The 20,989-nt window shown below is 53.4% G+C and overlaps 1 protein-coding gene across 8 annotated transcripts in view; it reads left to right on the forward strand.

Moving 5' to 3' along the window:
* Nucleotides 1-20,989, forward strand: part of FHL2 (four and a half LIM domains 2) — a 26,408-nt gene continuing 5,419 nt past the window's right edge. Inside the window, exons 1-4 of one of the 8 annotated variants that reach the window (XM_089922554.1) lie at nucleotides 2-568; nucleotides 2,000-2,685; nucleotides 11,199-11,376; nucleotides 19,342-19,516. In XM_089922554.1, coding sequence (XP_089778680.1) covers nucleotides 11,221-11,376; nucleotides 19,342-19,516 — 331 coding nt within the window. In that variant the 5' untranslated portion in view covers nucleotides 2-568; nucleotides 2,000-2,685; nucleotides 11,199-11,220. Of the gene's footprint in view, nucleotides 569-640; nucleotides 893-1,134; nucleotides 2,686-11,198; nucleotides 11,377-19,341; nucleotides 19,517-20,989 lie in introns of those variants that run through there. The other 7 variants (XM_089922553.1, XM_089922555.1, XM_089922556.1 and 4 more) reach the window with 7 other exon arrangements.

The following is a 20,989-nucleotide window of genomic DNA, read 5'->3' on the forward strand; positions in this document are numbered from 1 at the left end:
AGGTGGTAGCTAATAGGATGTAGGTGGTAGCTAATAGGATGGCGCTCAGGTTCTGTGATTCCGTGATGGAGGCCCATTTGGGGAGCCGCTAAAACATCACGGGACACAGAGCATCAAAGAAGGGAAAGCAATCAGATAGCTTCCCTTCTCTGAGGCCCACCGATGCTAAACGCGACACGCCTGCCCGCGGTCCTTCTGCCCACCTTGCGCCCGGGCTGCACGCGGAGGACGTTTCCATCCCGGCCGCCGTGAGCTCTCCGCCTCTGATCCCCACCCCCGCCCCCAGGCCGGGCTCGGGGGCCTGGGCTCTGGTGTGGGAGGCGCTTTCTCCTCCTCTGCTAGGTCTTCCTGGCCCGGAGGGGGCCACAGAACGTCCGAGGAGCCCTCGGCCTGGAGTGTGGGCGACTGGTCCTTCCCCTCCCCTCCCCAGCGGGACAAAGACCCGGCCTTCCCCATTCTTCCTGCCATCGGCAGGCTCACTTGGTGGCAGAGGGGCCGCGGGGGCCGCGGAGAGACGCCACCCTCCGCAACCCCCGTCCTCGGTGCGCCTCCCACTCCTCCGGACCCGGTAAGTGGCCGCCCCTCCGCTGCGCTCCCCCGCACCTCCCCGGCCGGGCCGCCGCGCGCTCGGAACCCGGCGGGAGTCCCGGAGCCGGCGCCCGCGACGCCGCAGGACGGAGGAAACGCCCGCGGCAAACAAAGGGCTGGGGTCCCCAGCGCCGCCCCGGAGCCCAGGGGCGCTCGCCCGCCCGGCAGCGCCGCCCGCGCCGCCCAGCGAGCGTCTCCTTATTTGGTCAAATGACACGCGGGGTTCTCCGGGCGGGGCGCGCCTCTCCCCGGGCCCAGCCGCCCGGACCTCCGCTGCCGTCTGCCGTCCGCGAGAAGCCGCGCGGTGAGTGCGCTCCAGCCGGGCTAGGGCCAGGGCGCCGGCAGTGGGCGACGGGGGACAGGGGGGCCGGGGGCGGAGGAAGGCCTGCGGACGGGGGAGCCTGGGCGGAGGGCGACCCCGGGGCAGGGGAACCGGGGGCGGTGGGGGCATCTGGGGAGGGGGTGCTGGGCAGTGGGGGGACATGGGGACAGGAGAGCTGGGCCACGGGGACACCCCGGGGGTACCTTGGGTGGGAGGGACCCCGCCCCAAAATTGAACTACTGAACCACCAGGGTTAAAAAAAAAAAAAAAAGGGCTTGTTTTAGACGAACACAGTAGTAATCAAACTGTACTTGTGTGATACCTTAACATACCAAAAATTGCCGGAAGAGAGTGTTAAATGCTTTATTGACAAATGAAGAGAGTTCTCTCTACTTTCGGATGCCCATTTGGGTTTCCGTTCCCACTAGGCTAACCAGGTTAAAGGAGCTGCACTAGGGCACTTAAATCACAAAAAATCACAGCTGGGGCTCATAGCCGGGAGAACCGCGCTCAGAACCAGCGCCAAATACTTCCCACCCCTTTGGCGCTAACCCCTGCTTGTGTGCGTTTTGTAATAATACGTTAGAGGGAGAGGCTTTGGTATCCTGAAGGTGATTTCGACTAAAAAACATTTGGGGCAAGTCTGAGAAGTACAGGAATTCCTAGGCTGCCTGTTAAACTCCTATAAAAGCAAACAGTGAAGAATGTTTTATTGTGCATCTATATGAATTTTTTCACAGTGTCTTTCATCCTGAATTTTTAAGGCTTATCAGTTAATGTATAGAATGGGGTTCAGTGTTTGTTATCCCGGCATGCCTCAGTGCTTCTGCACAGCTACATGTTCAGAGGGCTGTGTTGGCTTACCACAGGCCGGGCAGTGCCAGGTACAGTGGGGTAGGCTCAGGTACAAACGTGCCACGAGGCAGGTGTGGCAGGTAGCCCGTGTGCTTGGGCTGGAGCTAGGCTGCCTGAGCTTACGTTCCCGTCCATCAGCCCCGAGCGGTGCAGTCTTGGCCAAGTCACCTATTCTCATGGTGCCTCAGTTTCAACAGCTGGAAAACACAGATAAGATGGTGGCTTGCTTTGCAGGGTTGACGTGCACATCAGAAGCAGTGTATACAAATTGGATATTACCCTCGTCTTTACAGATACACTGAAGCATAGAGAGATCAAGGTAACTTTTCTCAAGGTTTTCCAGCCTAGAAATGGGGACCCTGAGAGCTGACCCCAGGCAGCTCTTAACTTGAGAGCCTGAGCTCTAACCACTGAGCTATGGCGGATGCACCCCAACATTTCAGTGAGGCCTTAGTCTGCGTACTTTCATCCAAGGTTGTTGTTAAACCACTTCCAGTACTGAAAAGACTCTAAATTGTAGACAAAAGGGCCCACCCAGCAGGATATTGAAAAAAATCATCCTGGGCTCTCAGGAGGTCTGGGTTCTCTTCCTGTCCGGCCCTGGGCTGGTTCCCCAGCCTCTGGGGCTCAGGCTGCCTCGTTATCAGCAGGGGGCTGGAGTAGGCAGGTAACTTACCTAAGCTGCTCTGACTCAGCGCCAGGAGATACCCAGTTCTGTGAGCTCCCATGAGCAGAAAGAGACATTGGATACTTCCTAGGTGGTTTTCTCAGGACAGTTTTATCAGAGCCACGTTGGTCCCGTGGACTTACACTGAGCAGTCACTTCCGGAAGATGGCCACCTCGAACTGAACGCACAAGCCCTTCTCTAGTGACTGAGAGCCCAGTCTTCCGGAGTCCAGGCTGGCATTGTGACTTTGGGGTGAGTTAAGGGAATGGCCTCTCTTGTCCTGACTGGTGGATCTCGGCGTTAGCTCTTGTGATGGTTAATTTTGTGTCGACCTGACTGGGCCACCAGGCGCCGAGACACAAATGTTATTTCTGGGTGTGTCTGTGAGGTTGTTTCTCCGTGTGGTTAACATTTTTATCTGTAGCCTGGGTGCTCTTCCCAAGTGGGTGGCCTCATCCAATCAGCTGGAGACCTGAACAGCATAAAAGGCTGAGCTGGAGGGGATTCCCCCTGCCCTACTGTGGAGCTGGGACTCCGTCCTCTCCAGGCTCTGGTCTCAGACTGAAGCATCAGCTCATCTTGGGTCTTGAGCCTGACGGCTTTTGAGCAAGAACTTAAACCTCTGGTGCCCTGCTTCTCAGGCCTTCAGACTCAGACTAGAACCACCCAGTAGCTCTGCTGGGTCTCCAGCTCGTTAGCTGCTTGGGACTTCCAGCCTCCATAGTGATATAAGCCAATTCCTAATATCAATAATAAACCTCTTCATATTATATATATATATATTTCCCCTTGGTTCTGTTTCTCTGGAGAACCCTGACTACCACCGTTCCCCAGTAACTTTGCTTCCCAGTTCTGCCCACCAGCTCTCAGTCTTGTTTTTTTAAGATTCCATCACCCCTTTCCTACTGGTGGTCCTCACTTTCCTTTCACTGCAAAATGTGCTTGCCCACCCTTTTGGGTCTCTGATGAGAGGTTCAGGGCAGCCTCTGGTCTGTCCATCTTTAGTCCACTTCTCATGGGTGATTCTCACACACTGAGTTTGGACATCACATGTCACCCTACTCATCCTTGGCCTTTGTCAGCCACACGTTGCCAGCCCTGATTTAGCCTGTGACTTACAGATCTCCTTTAGGTGTTTCTAAGTGTCTGTGCCCACAGGAGAAGTGGCTGCCGTTTTTGTTTTTGTTTTTTATAAAATACATTTATTTATTTATGGCTGCATTGGGTCTTGGTTGCTGAGTGTGGGCTTTATCTAGTTGCTGAGAGCGGGGGCTACTCTTCGTTGCGGTGCGTGTGCTTCTCATTGCGGCGGCTTCTCTTGTTGTGGAGCATGTGTGGGCTTCAGTAGTTGTGGCTCACCGGCTCTAGAGCACAGGCTCAGTAGTTATGGCACACGGGCTTAGTTGCTCTGCGACATGTGGGATCTTCCCGGACCAGGGATCGAACCCGTGTCCCCTCCACTGGCAGGTGGATTCTTAACCACTGCACCACCAGGGAATTTCATCTGCCTTGTCTTTATGGGTAAATAAAACCAGTGTAAAAGAGCATCCTTGAAGCCTGTAAACATTTAGGTTTCAAGAAAATAGGTCTGGGGCTTCCCTGGTGGCGCAGTGGTTGAGAGTCCGCCTGCCGATGCAGGGGACACGGGTTCGTGCCCCGGTCCGGGAAGATCCCACATGCCGCGGAGCGGCTGGGCCCGTGAGCCATGGCCGCTGAGCCTGCGCGTCCGGAGCCTGTGCTCCGCAACGGGAGAGGCCACAACAGTGAGAGGCCTGTGTACCGCAAAAAAAAAAAGAAAGAAAAAAGAAAATAGGTCTGTGTATGTTTGGTGGTAAAACTTTTGGAACAAATAAGAATTAGCCAACTTAGGCAGCAAGCGAAGCCAGCAGCAGGAGGTGTGCACGCCTGTTGGTTGTGCTAGAGAAGCGCCACGGGGAGCAGGGTTTTGAGGACAGTGAGGGGCCAGCCTTTCCTGGAAGTTGGGATCATTGCAGATGGAAGGCCAAGCAGATGAGAGCAAATCAAACCGAGAGCTGACTTTTGGAGATGGGAGGAGACGCATGAAGGGCAGTGAGGGTTTTTCCTTTTGTTCTGTGTAAACAGACATGGATAACTGGACCACACGTTCCCGGGAAGCAGAGGGAGAGAGGGTGGGGTACACGCCCCCCCGCCACACACCCACACACACCCACACCATACACACCACACACACACACCACACACACCATACACCCCCACACACACAACACACCCACACACACCACACACACACCACAGCACACACACACACCACACACACACACCGTACACACACACACCATACACACCACACACACACCACACACACACCACACACACCACACACACACCACACACACCACACCATACACACACACCATACACACCACACACACACCACACACACAACACACACATCACACACATACCACACACACACCACGCCACACACACACCGCACACACACACCGCACACACACCACGCCACACACACCACACACACAGCACACATACAGCACACACACCACACACACACCACACACACATCACACACATACCACACACACACCACGCCACACACACACCACACACACACACCGCACACACACCACGCCACACACACACCACACACACAACAAACACACACCATACCACATTGCACACACCCACACCACACCCTCACCACACACATACCATACACACCACACACACCACACACCAAACACATAACACAGCACACACACACACCATACACACACCACACACACACACGCCGCACACACCGCACACACACACACACACACACACACCACACGTGCTAGTTATGGACCTGAGGCCGATCGCTGTCCCAGCCCGCGTAATGATGCTTGTCCTGCGTAGACAGAACTGACATGTTTCGAGATTAAATATCCAGATAGTATCTTAAAGGTGATTTAAACTCTTTGGAGCTAGAACTAACCTCTTTCGGAGACTGTGTGTTTTATCTCAGTCTCCCAGGGCCTAAGACGGTACCTAGAAAAGAGAGGTTACTTAATATATCCTTGTTGGCTGGATTTAAAAGTCCGCAGGACCTCAAAACAAGTGTCACTATTCTTAGTTTATGGTCTTAAGGTCAGAATCTGACATTTGTTATTTCCCACTTTCTGTATCCAAAAGATAATTCCAAAGACAGCCGTTCACCTTATTCAAGCCTTGTCTCTCACACAAAGCATTTCTTAACATGAGCATAGACAAATCAAGCTTGTTAGACGTTTTTGAAAGTTACCAGTTTATATATCAAGTTATAATACCTCCCTGATCCCTGCCTATATAGTCAGACAAGGCTCAGTAAATGAAGCCATAAATATACAGCAGTAGGCATAGCCGTTCTTAGAAGAATCCCAAAATGGATTTCAGATGAATTTTAAATATTATAATATGTTTTTTAAAATAGCAACATCCCTTAAGGTGGTGTCCCTCTCCCTTTCACCAGAATTTCTATTTAAGAGAAACAGTTCAGCTGGACTAATGGAAAGAGTGTCAGGGTAGCAAAGCTGGTTCGTGCGTTGATCCTTCTGTCCACAGAAAAACAAACTGGTACAGAGTGTTCTCTGGCTTCCCTTCTGGGGTGAGAGCCCCTGCCTTTGGACAGAGGATCTCTGATTTAAAGGCTGCTGCATCCGTGTAGGACACCCAGGGCCCCACTGGTACCTGGAGCCTGGGTCAGGGGAGCTGGCTCCGCACAGAGATGTTGGGAGCATCTCATGGTGAGGCTTGTGCGTCTTGGCCTGACCAGGCCTCATCCGGGGCTGTGCAGCTGTGTGTTCACATGGGTTTGGATCCAAACACAGTAAGAACAGTTCCACCCTCTGTGGAAGCAGCAGTGTATCTGGAAGGGGGAAGAGGCCAGAGGCGGAGGAGAAAGAATGCAGCTCAGGATCTGTTGCATTAGAAATTGTACCAGCATCGGATGCCAAGCTCCATTACATCTGGGGTTTGCTATGCAAAGTGGTTGTTCACATAAAACATTCCTCGTTTCCACTCTGGATGTCTACATGTTTGTGCTCTGGGATATTTGTGTTCACCCGCCGCCCATCCACGTGTCCGTTCATTCATTCCCCAGGTGTTCATGAAGCGCCTGACCCGGGTTTGTCACCTGGTGTGGCCGCAGTGATCCTAGGGTCCACCTTTGCGGGACTTATGGCTGGGGGCTGGGAGGTGCACAGGCAGTCAGCGTCCTGCGGTGTCATGAAAACACTGCATTTTCCAGTACATTCTTCAAAAGAGCGAGCCCGCATCTAACAGACCAATTTTCTTAATTCTCTCTAAAGAGCCCTGGATGTTGGTAAGCCATGGCGTTTCCCACCTGGGACCCGGGTGGCATTTAAAGCTGGGCGTGGCTTCTTCGGCACTGACTTCCTGAGGCTGCTTCCTGCCTGTGGGAAGGCTTTGGGAATGTACACAGATTTCTCTGGAGGAATCGAGGATGTTAGGGCAGTCTCCTGGAGCAGCGTGGATAGAGAAGGACGTGTGGGTTTCGAGGGGCAGGAGGCAAATGGCATCTTTGGGGTCAGATTAAAGTACATGGTTGAGAAAAGAGAGCATTGAAGAGGGTGCTCCATGGACACTCGTGCGGCCCAAAGGGCCTCCTGTTCAGGAAACACCTGAAACTCTGCCCCTCCCTTGATTCCCAAGAAACGTTTCCGGTAAAAAAAGAAAAAATGCACGTGCTTCCTGGGCTCTGAACGCCCTCCTCCCATCTCCCTCCTCCTTCCTTTCTCTCCTTTCCCCACCTCTCCACTTCCTCTCCTCCTCCCTTCTTGTTTCTCTTCTCTCTTCCCTCCCCCCCTTCCCTTCCCCCCAGCAGCCCGCTACTCCAGACACTGACAGTTCTTAAACCTGAGAAGATAAAAATAGCCCACACGTATAAGCCTGTGGACCTTGCAGATGGTCATTATTTTCCATGGGGCAGCCCTGCGCGTTGCTGTCCACTGCGCTCTGAACCTGTGTCCTTGCCTCGGACTCAGCGCAGGTGGAGAATTGGTTTTAATCGGAGATCAAAGCTCTGCACCCACCCCTCACCCCAGGACTTTCCTCTCCCAGCACTGTGGTCGGTGGCTGAGCCTGTGGCCACACCTGTAAACCTGCCCCCTAAGATCCGGGTGCTTGTTCAGAGCCAAGGGGGATGATATCAGAGGATGACGTAACCCCGGGGGAGGGGTGAGAACTCCCAGACCCTGGGATTTGGGTTTGGTTCATGAATAACAAGTCAGCAGTCACACCTGCGGTGCAGATGTCTCCTCGCTTGCTGCTGCTTCATGCTGTCAGCACCTGTGCACCAGGTGATGTGCAGGAGTGACAGGTAACCCGCGGGGAGGGATACGGCAGTTGAGAGAGGGTAAGCAGATTGTGCACAGTTAGGTTAAAAAAAACCAAGATGGGCTTCCCTGGTGGCGCAGTGGCTGAGAGTCCGCCTGCTGATTCAGGGGACGTGGGTTCGTGCCCTGGTCCGGGATGATCCCACGTGCCGCGGAGCGGCTGGGCCCGTGAGCCATGGCCGCTGAGCCTGTGCATCCCGAGCCTGTGCTCCACAACGGGAGAGGCCACAACAGTGAGAGGCCCGCGTACTGCAAAAAAACAAAAACAAAAACAAAAAAAACAAAAAAAAAAACCAAGGTGTTCTGTTTGGGTTTTTAAACTTTATTTATTTATTTATTTTTGGCGGCGTTCGGTCTTTGTTGCTGCATGCGGGCTTTCTCTAGTTGCAGCGAGTGGGGGCTACTCTTTGTTGTGGTGCACGGGCTTCTCATTGCGGTGGCTTCTCTTGTGGAGCACGGGCTCTAGGGGTGTGGGCTTCAGTAGTTGTGGCGCACGGGCTCAGTAGTTGTGGCGCATGGGCTCTAGTGCACAGGCTCGGTAGTTGTGGCACGTGGGTTCAGTAGTTGTGGCTCGCGGGCTCTAGAGCGCAGGCTCAGTAGCTGTGGTGCACAGGCTTAGTTGCTCCACGGCATGTGGGATCTTGCCGGACCAGGACTCGAACCCACGTCCCCTGCATAGGCAGGCGGATTCCTAACCACTGCGCCACCAGGGAAGCCCAACCAGGCATTTTATAAGATTAAAAAATGGAGTTATAGGAGGCGTCTACTGCAAGGCTATAGCTAAGTTTTTGCCATTAAAAAGAGGCTTAAGATGGATCGTATGACTTTGAATACACAATTTTGTATAATAATTTTCTATTTGACTGAAGAAGAATTGGTTTGAAACACTTTGTGGCGGAAGGGACGCACCTGGTCTCCTCAGTAGCTCGTGGCCTACTGACCGTGATGCTGAGGGGTTTGTGCTTCTTGTAACGCGCCGGAAATGTGGTCAGATTTGTGTCCCTCTGCTCTGCCCCTCATTAGTGACGGTCTCACTTTCCACCCCAGCTTGTTGCTCTGAGCACGAGTGCCGTCCTAGTCAATAAAACTGGAGTGACTTCTCAGAGGACACAAGGAACAGGATGGGAGAGAGATCCACCAGCGCCCAAGACGGTTCTGCAGAAACGGGGGCTGTCGGACCCTCCGGGCCCGTTGCGGCCACACTGGTCCTCCTGGGAGTTAGTTTCAGTGATGGGGGCGTTGTCTCGGGGTCACCTCGGTCCCCTTCAGCCGACGTGGAGCCCTGTGTGTTCTCACAGTTTACTCTGTTAGATGATTTCTGTCCCAGTCCTGCAGAGTTGGAGGAGGTAGAAAGCATATCCCAGGTCTGTAAGCATCACCAGGGCCTTACCTGGGACGAAAACAGTTCCCCACTTTGATGACTCCAGAGCACGGGAATGGTGCTCAGTGGGGTTGGTGCAGGCTATGGTCTGTCGTCTCCTTTCCCCCGCAGGGCCTGTGCTTGTCCAAACCCACATGGAACCACCTTTCCATTTAGATCGGGAGTTTCTTTTTTCTAAGTGAGACGGCTGTTTGGGAATGCTCATATGAATCTCTGTTTTCATTAATATTCCTGGCCTCCAGTTTTTCCATCCAGAAAATGAGGTAGTCATAGATAATCTCCCAAATTATTTCCAGATTAAAAATTTTTATGATCTATAGCCCTATCTCCTTTCCTTGTTCTTATTTCAAATCCTCAAGTCATTATTCTTACATTTGTGTGACCAGAATAGGCAAATAAGATTCCACAGGTAAATGGTAGGCTTTATTCTAAAAATCTGTATGTTAGAGGGACGGCGCTTAACTGCGATGAACTAAACGCTGGCAGCTTGCCAGGCCAGTAACTGAGGAATTACAGGAAAGCATTGCATCTTCTGCCAGCATAGCCGCTGCAACCTGACGGCGCCTTAGGACAAAGGATATTTACATGTTGTGTTTCAGAGCAAAACTTCAAACGATCAAGAGCCTCATCTTGTGATGTTATTGCAAGAATGTCCAGACAATGTTTTCTCCAGGAAGAGCAACGCATGTGTCCAGCTGCATGCTTCATACTTTTGGGAAAAAACTGTCCTATAAACACAGAAGTAACCAAGTATGGTTGCTTGAAAGTTGTCCATTTCTTTGCTTACGGTTGTCGGGATAGAGTACAAAGTAAATAAACAGTATCAAATTCGGTATTACCTCATAAACCAGGCAGCAGTATGTCATTTGCATCCTGGGGTATGATTTTGGAATTTCACTCCTAAGTGGGTGGAAATGACTGAAAATGGAATCAAGTTTAATCAGAGTTTGTGAAACGTCGCTCAGAGTTACACAGTCAACCTGTCTCCCTATTTAATAATTTATAAAGCTTTCTCACTTGTGGCAAATCAAATATTGCCACTTGAGAAGATATTTCTAAAGAAGTTGGACCGTGTTTCTAATGGCTCGGAGGCGTTTCTCCACACCTAGCCTTCCCAGGGTAGACTGGCTCTTTCTGGGGTAGTGCTGACATGTTTGTGCAGGAACCACATGGGGAGCAGGGGAGGGTGAAACCTCCCGCCTTCCTCTGCCCCTACCCTGTCCTTTCTGCTCAGACACACACCACACTCATCCTGGAAAAATGCAGCTCGAGGTGTCACCTGGAGTGGCCGTTGGCTGTGTTTCCCACCGTGATCATCCCTGTCCTTGGAAGCCAGCCTTTCCCTTTCTCCTGCTCCCTGGATATCTGGGCTGAGAGAGGATAATCTTGTCATCTGGGAGGAATGAGGCCCCCGGGGCGCCTCCTCTTGGGCAGGGGCCGGGCGTGCTTCCCAGTGAAGCCAGGTCGAGGTCATGCTCCCCTGGCCTCAGGTTTACCGGCTCTGACCCCCCCCTCCCTTGGCTTCTGTGGTTTCTTCTTATTCAGATTCATGAATCATAAAGGGGAGCTCAGGGAAAGTCTTTTTATAGCAACGAGCATATTGTTTTCTATCCCTGCTGTGCTATTTTGGGGGCGGGGAGAATGGGAAGATGTGAGGTTGCGTCCCACGTTGGAAGCAGGCACTCCTTCCAGGGGATGAGGGCTCTGATGCCAGCTCTTTCTTGGGTCCAAAACTGGGATCACGTTTTCTGACACAGTCACCCAGAATTGGGACTTTTAAAGAAGTGGCATGTACTCAGACACAGAACTGCCCCCAGCTAAGTTTTTAAAAGTATCATTGAAAATTACACCCGCTTCAAGGGTGAGTGCCGATTGCTCACGCAGAGGATGTAGCCACCGACGGGAAAGGTGATGGGAAAGGGGACCCTAGCGGAGCAGGGCGGTCACTGCCGTGCGCACGGGACATCGGGCGCGCTCACCGCGCCTGTCCTTTCTCTCCTCCCTGGTAGGTGGCACAAATCTGGCGCCAGGATGACCGAGCGCTTCGACTGCCACCACTGCGAGGACTCCCTCTTCGGCAGGAAGTACATCCTGCGGGAGGAGCGGCCCTACTGCGTGGCCTGCTTCGAGGCCCTCTTCGCCAGCACGTGCGAGGAGTGCGGGAAGCTGATTGGCTGCGACTGCAAGGTACCCGCCCCTGGGCATCCCCCAGCCCCGTGCTCTCCGCCCTCCCTTGGGCCTCCCAACCCCCCTGGACACCCACACTGGACTCCCCAGGAACCACGTGCTTCTCGGCACAGTTGTGCTCACGTCCTGGTCATCACCCTGGACGCCCTGGAGGCCCCTCTGCTGGGCTCGGACCCTCCACTGCCCTTTCCCAGCCTCCTCCCCACGGACTCTGTCTCTGCCGGTCCCAGTCCCGCCACACCTGGTCGGGGCTTTTCCGGGACGTGTGCGCCGAGCATCCCAGGTCCACTTGTGGTGGCCCCGTGGTCAGCATCCTTAGCTAACCGGCCACCTGCCGCCCGATCCCGTGCTCCCCCGAGGGCAGCGCTCTCCCTCCTGGGCTGACTCGTGGGGCAGGTGCGCGCGATCAGTATTGGCGCAGTGAGCGTGCGTGTGGGAGAGCCGGCGCCCACCCCCGGCTGGAGGGGCTGAGAGGCCCTGTCTGCACTGGGGTGTCGGGGGAGCTTCTCTTCTTCGTGGGGACGATGAGGATGTGTGGCTGCCAGCTGAGCAGTTCGGGCTGGCTCTGCTGGGGGCGATCCAGAGTGGTCCAGCGCGCGTCTGCCCTGTTTCTGTCTCATCCATCCTTCCCATGACGGTCAGTAAGCAGCCGGCTGACTGCCGCTAGGTGTTTAGTGACAGTTGAGGGATAATTTCCATCTTACGGGGAAGAAAACTTTGCCCTGAGCAGAGACAAAGGGTGTGGGATGCCCCCACTTGAGCCCAGGCTGCAGCCACGTATCGTGGCTCCACAGAGGAGTGGCACGTGGAGCGGAAGGGAAACGGGACTCGGCACCTGTCCCGTGGAAGCCTTAAAGCATCCAGAACTTTGGCTACGACCACGGGCAGAAGTAGCTGCTCTTGCTCGTCTGAAAGCCGCCTGGCCTCCGACCTCCAGCTCTGTGATGTGTGTCTGAGCCCCTCTGCGTTCATCTCCAGGCCGAGCACAAGCGCTAGGACACCGAGCTGCCCCGCTCCATCCTGGCTCTGCGTCTCACTGGCTGTGTGATCGTGGGCCCATGGCTTGACCCCTCTGTGCCCGTCCGCATGTTTATAAAAGGGAGGTACAGGGCTTCCCTGGTGGCGCAGTGGTTGAGAGTCCGCCTGCCGATGCAGGGGACGCGGGTTTGTGCCCTGGTCCGGGAAGATCCCACATGCCGCGGAGCGGCTGGGCCCGTGAGCCATGGCCGCTGGGCCTGCGTGTCCGGAGCCTGTGCTCCGCAACGGGAGAGGCCGCAGCGGTGAGAGGCCCGGGTACAGCAAAAAAAAAAAAAAAGGGGAGTTACAACAAGGGAGCCTGCATCATGGGTTCTCGTGGTGTGTAGCCACCATGCAGTCAGTGCTCTAAGGAGCGGCTGATGGTGTGGAAAATTCCACCCCCTCTTCTCTTCCGACTGCTTCCCTGCAGCTTGCTCCCTCCCCCTGCCTCTCGAAGCTTCGCCCTGTCTCTTTATCAGTTTTCACTAGAGAAACATGAAGAAAAATGTCCGCTTTGAGGAAGAACTAAGAGGCAGAGAAAACAATTATTATTTTATAAAGGCTTTACCTGGAAAAGATATAAGTAGGTGAGAGGTTCAGATATCATTCTGACAAACAACTCTGGTTTAAAGGAGACGTTTTGGAGATTTAGGGCTCATCATCCTTGCCTGGGAGCTAAACTAAAAACAAAAGCGAAGTCACTGATCATTTTTTCAGTATGATTTAGTGGACAGACCCTTGAAACTAGTTATCCTTCAGCACATGCTTTAGGAGCAGATAAACAAGAATTCCCCAAATGGGGCCAAAATCAACAAGACTGCTGCAAAGTCAGGCGTCAGTCACGCTGAACTTTTCAACCCGGATAACGGTTCTCTCTCTGCGGAGTTACGCCACGTGATTCTGCGCATGTGGGAAGGGAAAAGATGTGAACTTGCAGTTAGACCTTGCCATTTGGGGCTTCTGAATATTTGGAACGGTTTTCTTGGCTTTCAGAAGTAATTATGCAGTTGGTTTTGTGGAGGAAGTGATGGCAGGAAAAATGTGCCTCTGCACTTCGGGAAGAGAAGCCCCAGCTTGGCAGGTGGGGCGCTGGGCAGAGCAGCTAGGCTGGCGGGTCTGGTGGCCGTTCTTTTGTCTGAAAATAGCAGGGGTGCCATAAGCCCCACTTGGGTCTCCCTCTGAAGGACATTTGTGCGTAACTTAAAATACTGCAAGCCACTGGGGATTAGGCTGATGTTGTGGGTATTGACTGACTTTCAAATGAGGTAGGCAGGACTTCAGGATGACCTGCTTCCATAGGTAGCTTACCTGTGTTTGAGCATCATTTCTATGCAGACTCTCTTTCTGTTCTTTCTTTCTGTTTAGTTAACTCTGAGGAAATGCTGTGATCTCCAGGGGTAAAAATCATTCATTTTTATGGCCAGTGGAATAGTTGACAACAGGTAATACAAATAAAAATTTATGATCCTCTGACCTTATGCTCTTCCGGAAATTTTTCCTGGACACCTGTGGATACCAGCAAAGTATATATATATATTTTTTTTTGCCTGATTACAGATGTTTTTCAGGGGATAGGTCTACCTAAGTCCCGGGCTTCAAAAAGTCAAGAAACCGAAGAAAAGATAAGCTGGGCCAGTACTCAGAGATGGCTGCTGGTCCCTCCCATCAGCAAATTGGTGTCTTTAGCAAACTCTGGGCCACGTACCTGGCTCAGACTTTGGGTTTTCCGTGTCTCTGCGAGCAGTGCCATAGAGTCAGACGGGCCTCCAAACCCACGCACCCGCGTGCCTGGAGGGGGCTGCGAAGAGGAAGACGTGGTAACAGTCAAAGGACCTTCTGCAGGTCTAAAACCAGCATTGGGAGCTTCCCTAGTGGCGGTGCAGTGGTTAAGAATTCGCCTGCCAACGCAGGGGACAGGGGTTCAAGCCCTGGTCCGGGAAGGTCCCACATGCTGCGGAGCAACTAAGCCCGTGCGCCACAACTACTGAGCCCACGTGCCACAACTACTGAGCCCGTGTGCCACAACTACTGAAGCCCACACGCCTAGAGCCCGTGCTCTGCAACAAGAGAAGCCACCGCAATGAGAAGCCCGCACATCGCAACCAAGAGCAGCCCCCGCTCGCTGCAACTAGAGAAAGCCTGTGTGCAGCAACGAAGACCCAATGCAGCCAAAAATTAAAAATAAATTAATAGTAAAAATAAATTAAAAAAATAAGTAAACAGGTCCCCTTGAGGGCACACCTGGGACAGGGCTGCCCAGCGTCGTTCTTCAAGGATTTGAAAGAATGTGCAGCTGGGGACGTGGTAGCCTGACAGTCTCAAAGTGCAGAACACCTTTTCAAAGTGCTGGGCACGAATGACACGGCAGATCCACTGATGAGGTGAAATCCCGTGGAGGTGAGGACTGGCTGGTTTGGGAATCAGCAGCTGAGCTTCTCCCAGCCCAGGAGGGATAGACAGGGTGTAAAGGAGGATGAGGGACGCCCCCTGCCCGGAGCTGCCTTCATTAACTGGTGGGCGAGGGGGTGCCTCCAGGCCACTGACTCCCCCTGCGGCTCAGCTGAGGTCTCAACAAGGGCACATTCGGAGCAAAGCCACAAGCGCTTACCCTATTAGGAATATTTCTGCAATGGAAAAATATAAATTCTGAAAGGAAGTGTCTGGGCCTTACCTTACCTTGTTTATCAGACATTTTACTGCAGTTTATGACATTCTGCGTGTATAAGATTAGCATTGGCCTTTTTTCTGCGACGTGTCAAAGATCTTTTTTCTTCCAGTTTTTTGTTTCTCCCCTTCGTGCTCTCTCTCTACAGAACCTTAAAACCAGGGTACTTCTAGAACATTTCCAAGTTCTTGAAAGTCAGTCAGCGCGTCCATATGTCTTAGCCTTGAACCTCCAGCATCTAAATGGTATCTTTGGGGACCACGTGGCGTACTCGACACATAACAGAATTAAGTGAGGCGAGACTAGCTCGGTACTAAAAACCAAAAGTAAAACTCTGTTTGGAGCCGTGAACACCAGAGGTGGAAAGAGCCACTAGGAACCCAGTTTTACAGACGAGCATTCAGAGCAGCCGTGCATTTCGGTTCAGGCACCGGGTCGAATCAACCCAACCTGACCTGGAGCCTTGGCCTTTCTGTGCCATTTTCCGGCCCATCCCCACGAGCCCCGAGCCCCCAAAGCCAGTGGCATTTCCCACCTCCGCGCCCACAGGGCATGGACTCTGCAGAAGTGAGTTCAGGAGGAGGTGGTGACGTGAATTATCAACTTGACTCAGACTCCCTTTTCAGGACCCCACAAGAGAAGGAGAATTACGGGAAACCCGACAGCACAGCAGCAGATGAGGGCTTCCACGTGCGGTCCTGAACGAGCTGCATGACGTGGGCTTTTCCGGGGGTGCGCGCGGGGGTGGCGCCAGGGCCACCATCACTCATGGCCACACAGGCGTCACCGAGCGGCTGGTGCCCTCGCGGGGCCTCACAGCCGAGGGGGCGGAGCGGCCCGCCCCCTCGGCTGTGAGGGCACAGGCACGGAGTGAGAGAGGACACTGGGGCAGAGGGTAAGGCTGGGCGAGCGCGCTGAGACCTGCTTGCAGAGATGCTCCCGGGCTGCAGGTCAGCAGGAGGGATGCAAGAAACGGGGTTCATGGTGTCTTAGCATTGTTACGTTAAACTTGCTCACCTATCAGATGGGAATAAACCTTATTCCATGGGGTGGGGTTATTGTGCAGTTGAAATCAAGTAAGAGGGGACTAAGAATTTTAGAATCAGAAGGGCTGTGGAGGCCAAAAGCCCTGTACAGAGCAGTGACTGAGCCAGGAGCTCGGAGCTTAGGTGAGGGCGTCCGTTCCATCCCCGTCTTCACGAGTAAATGTGATCTCAGCGAGTGACGCTTCAGGGCACCTGCTGTCACCACGAGCTGGCATCTAAGACTGACATTAATTGAGCCGTGTCAATGTGCCAGGACCGTTGTCAGGGCTTCACCGTCATCCCTGTTTCCCCGGGCGGGTCTGAGGCTGGGAGAGGTCAGGTGACTCACCCCCAGCCCCACGGCAGGTACATACATGGCAGAGCCAGGGTTTGAGTCTGGAGCCCTCCGCTTTAAGCACTGGGATGAAATGCATCAGGCATTTTAGACACTGTGCTCCTGGGTCCCCGAGGGCACTGGTGGCACAGCAGGTGTGCAGGTTGGTGACCGGAGGGCAGTCACCGCTGGCTGCAGCTGGAACAGGGGAGGAACGGTTCCAGTTCCCCACGGCCCCGCCCCCGACAGTGATGCTAGCTTGTTCAGAGACTGTTTGTGACTCACTGAGGCTTCTGAGAGCAGGAGTGTGGGTTGGTATTTATCTCAAGGAAAAACACTTCATCAAAAGGTTTGAGAATTATCAAATGCCCCTGAACGAACATTTCAGGGCTGTGGAGTGTTAATGCAGAAACACGTGTGTGTGTGTGTGTGTGTGTGTGTGTGTGTGCGCGTCTGAGAGGGGCAGACAAGGGAGCAGCTGTGTGAGGGTCACAATGCTCCAGGGAAGGGATGGCTGGTGACTCAGCTGAGCCGGCATCTGGGAAGGACAGAGACTAGCTCCCTGGGGCGGGATGAGGGTGGGACCAGGAAGGGGGGATGATCCCACGTGGCTGCTGTTACCGGCCTGGAGGACTAGGCAGAAGCCAGGGCGTGAGCAGTCCTTCCCTTGAATACAGGACACGGGATGTGGGATGCAGGACAGCAAGTGACCAGCAGCCTCGGGAGGGTGGAGGCTAGGAGCTGGGCCTCCAGAAGGTCTAGAAGTCCTGCCTGGGTGCTTATGGTCTCGTCAGGACAGGGCAGTGGTACCCAGATTTCTAGGGAACTTTCTAGTGTCAGATGTCTGTCAACAAATCAGCTCTTGTCAACCTAGCTAATGTGTTTTCATGCCGGAAATGTTAACCGTAGGCAAGTGGATTTCTGCAGTGCTTTTGACCCACGAGATCGTTTTAAATGAGCTTTCCCCTGACCGTCCAGTCCCCTAACCATGCGCGGCTCCGTCCTCCTATGGGACTCGCTAACCAGGGCAACTGGTGACAGCTGGCGGCTTCGCTCTCACGATGTCGTCCGTGGAGGGTCCCCCTGGGCTGTGTTGAAGGTCAGGCCCCAAAGGCAGATATCCTTGGGCTTGGCTTCCTTTCTTCCCGGTTCACTCGCCGCCTCGCTGTCCCCTGCCCCGCCCTCCCGGCTCACAGCTCAGCGGGGTGGGGCTCATGGAGGGGACTCGCTGAACTTCTGGAAGGGTGCTTTCCACATGCCACGTGATAATCAAAACTTATTTTTTAATTGTGGTAAAATACACATAACATAAAATGTGCCATCTTAACTGTTTGGAAGTGTACAGTTCAGTGGTGCTAAGTACCTACACTCTGCTGTACGACCATTTCATCTTGTAAAACTGAAGCTCTGTCCCCACTCACACCCGCACTGCCCCAGGTACCCACCTTGCTGCTTCCTGTCTCTGAACTTACCTCCTCCGGGACCTCATATAAGTGGAATGATTCAGTATTTGTCTTTTTCTGACTGACTTATTTCACTTAGCATGTTCTCAGAGTTCATCCATGTTGTAGTGTGTGTCAGAATTTGTTTTCCTTGTGAGGCTGAATAATAGTCCATGTTTATCTGTCATCTGTGGACGGACGCTGGGGTGACTTCCCCCTTTGGCTGCTGTGAATGTGGGTCTGCAGATTCCTTCTTTTTTTTTTTTTTTTTTTTTTTTGCGGTACGCGGGCCTCTCACTGTTGTGGCCTCTCCCGTTGAGGAGCACAGGCTCTGGACGCACAGGCCCAGCAGCCATGGCTCACGGGCCCAGCCGCTCTGTGGCATGTGGGATCTTCCCGGACCGGCGCACGAACCCGTGTCCCCTGCATCGGCAGGCGGACTCTCAACCACTGCGCTACCAGGGAAGCCCTGCAGAGTCCTTCTTTTGGTTCTTTGGGGCATATACCCAGAATTAGAACTGCTGGATCATATGGTAATTCTCTTTTTAATTTTTTGAGGAACTACCATACTGTTTTCCATACAAAAAAACTGTTAAATGCATTTATTCTATAATCAGTGTTGTAACAGTGATCCCATGATCAGAAACTACTCTTCTTAAATTAGGCATATTGTTCTTAGTGGACGGGGCATTATTTGTTTAATTATTTAAATTTTTTGGCCACGACGCTTGTATCATGTGGGATATTAGTTCCCTGAGCAGGAATTGAACCCGTGCCCCCTGCAGGGAAGCACGGAGTCTTAACCACTGGACCACCAGGGAATTCCCAGCGGATGGGACTTTAAATGGTTTGTTCGACTTTCAAAGCCTCAACAAAGACAGTGCTGAATTGCATTCATTCGTTTGGCCTCCTTGGTCTAGCCGGGCGGGAACTCTCCCAGCCGGCTACCTGGAGCCGTGGCACAGCTCCGCCCGGCGCCCCTCTGTCTTGCCCTCCTGGTCTGTGCCCTTTCTCTGCCCAGCTCACGTCTTCGACCCTCAGCTGATGGCACCTACTGGATCTCTCCTGACCTGCTTTCCACCAGGTTGACCCAGGGCCCCATCCTCAGGCTCCGTCTCTGAGCTTCCGAGCAGCCCGGCCTCCCTCCCGCGGGGATCACAGCCATCATCCAGCACAGTTGGGTTTGCCCAGCGTCCTCGCGGCCAGAGGACTCCCGGGGTCTCTGTGTCCAGGAGAAGCGCTGATGAGTTTCATGGGCCGTTTCTCTTTCTTACAGTCCCCAATGGAAAGCCACTCGTTTTTCAGACGCATCTCTCGCACACACCCCTGTCTAAACAGTGGCCCTAAGAACAGCAAGAGAAGCATCCTACCTAACTCATTCCAGCCCCTCGTTGCCCACTTGCCCCCCTCGCTGTGGGTCCAGCAGAGCCCACGCCCCCGGCCCCTCTCACGTCTCACGTCTCGTGTGCTCTGGGCCTGCAGGACTTGTCCTACAAGGACCGGCACTGGCACGAGGCCTGTTTCCACTGCTCGCGGTGCAGGGGGTCCCTTGTGGACAAGCCGTTCGCTGCCAAGGAGGACCAGCTGCTCTGCACCGACTGCTACTCGCAGGAGTACTCGTCCCGCTGCCAGGAGTGCAAGAAGAGCATCATGCCAGGTGGGCACCAAGCCGCTGAGTGTGCGCGTGCGTGTGAATGTGCGTATGCGCGCTTCCCCCGCCCCCTCTGCCCCCTTTGCCTCCCGCCCGCCCCCGCAGAACTTTCGCGCGCGGGCGTGAGCGTGCATGTGTGCGCGCTTCCCCCGCCCTCTCCGCGCCCTCTGCACACACGCAGAATTCCTGCCCCATCGGTTACTGCCGCAGGTGGGTGCTGGGCCGGGAGCTGGGCGCTGTGCCCTCATGCAGGTTATGTTCCCGGCAGGCTCGGCGGCAGCTGGATTCAGTGCCAAGGCCAGTGATGGGTGGCCTGTCTGTTGGTGGGGGAGCATGGTCCTTGCTCTTTGGGGGGACTTTGGTTTCTTTGTTTTATGGGAGAGAGGAATCTTTCATTTTAAAGAACAGAGTGGACAAAAATACTTTATGGAATTTTTCAATACAGAATTTAAAAAACGAATCTTGTTAGACACGCACACAGTGCGGGCGAGAAGAGCCTAAGATTTGGACCTTGGATGGTTCATCGGCTACTTAGGGTCAGTGACGTCCTCTGTGTGACCAGTAAGGGGTGGCTGGACGGTATAGCCTTGCCAGATTTAGCAAATAAAATACAGGACTCCCAGACAAATCGGAATTTCAGCTAATCCCACCTGGGACCTCGTTAATCTGGCATCCCTACCAGAGAGCCACCTAAAACCAGGAGAGGACTCTGTCCATTGACCGACTTTGGGGATGTGGCCCCCGAATCAGGCTCAGGCTGGGGAGTGGGAGTCAGGGGCACAGGCCGGGACCCCTAGCTCTTAGGAAGCTCGATACAGTTCCGCAGGGAGCCCTCAAATTGCCCTGGAAGGTATCTGTTCTCAGGACAGCTTCTTTGGTAGATACACTTCCTTTAGTCCTGCGAAGGTTTAGAATTAAGGGCACACATATAAAGAGAATCCAACTCAGAGCAATAATAGTGTGTTAAATAATCTGGTAACGTGTGGGTGAAGTTTAGAAAAAATTTGGTCTAAAGACTAAATTAACCTTATGATTCTGACTGAAAGTGTGCAATCAAGTAAGTGATTTAGGCTTGTGGTTTTACACTGGAATTTTCTTAATTTGTAAATGGTTTTGATGCTTAAGCTATTTTAGGATTCATCATATTTATAAGTTTAATTCATTTCAACAACAATTACTTAAGAACTTAAGGGACTTCCCTGGCGGTCCAGCGGTAAAGAATCCGCCCTCCAATGCAGCAGGTGAGGGTTCGATCCCTGGTTGAGGAACTAAGATCCCACATGCCCCGGGGCAACTAAGTCCGCGCGCTGCAACTACTGAGCCTCAGCGCCTCAAGAGAGCTCGAGTGCCGCAGACTAGAGCCCACGCGCCCTGGAGCCCGTGTGCCACAGCTAGAGAGAAGCCCGAGCGCACCAACAAAAGATCCTGAGTGCTGCAACTAAGACCCAACGCAGCCAAAAAAATAAATAAGTAAAAGAA

Source organism: Delphinapterus leucas, chromosome 13, assembly GCF_059928025.1.
Source record: "Delphinapterus leucas isolate spDelLeu-1000000601 "Yukka" chromosome 13, BTC_Dleu_Yukka2, whole genome shotgun sequence".
NCBI lineage: Eukaryota > Metazoa > Chordata > Mammalia > Artiodactyla > Monodontidae > Delphinapterus > Delphinapterus leucas.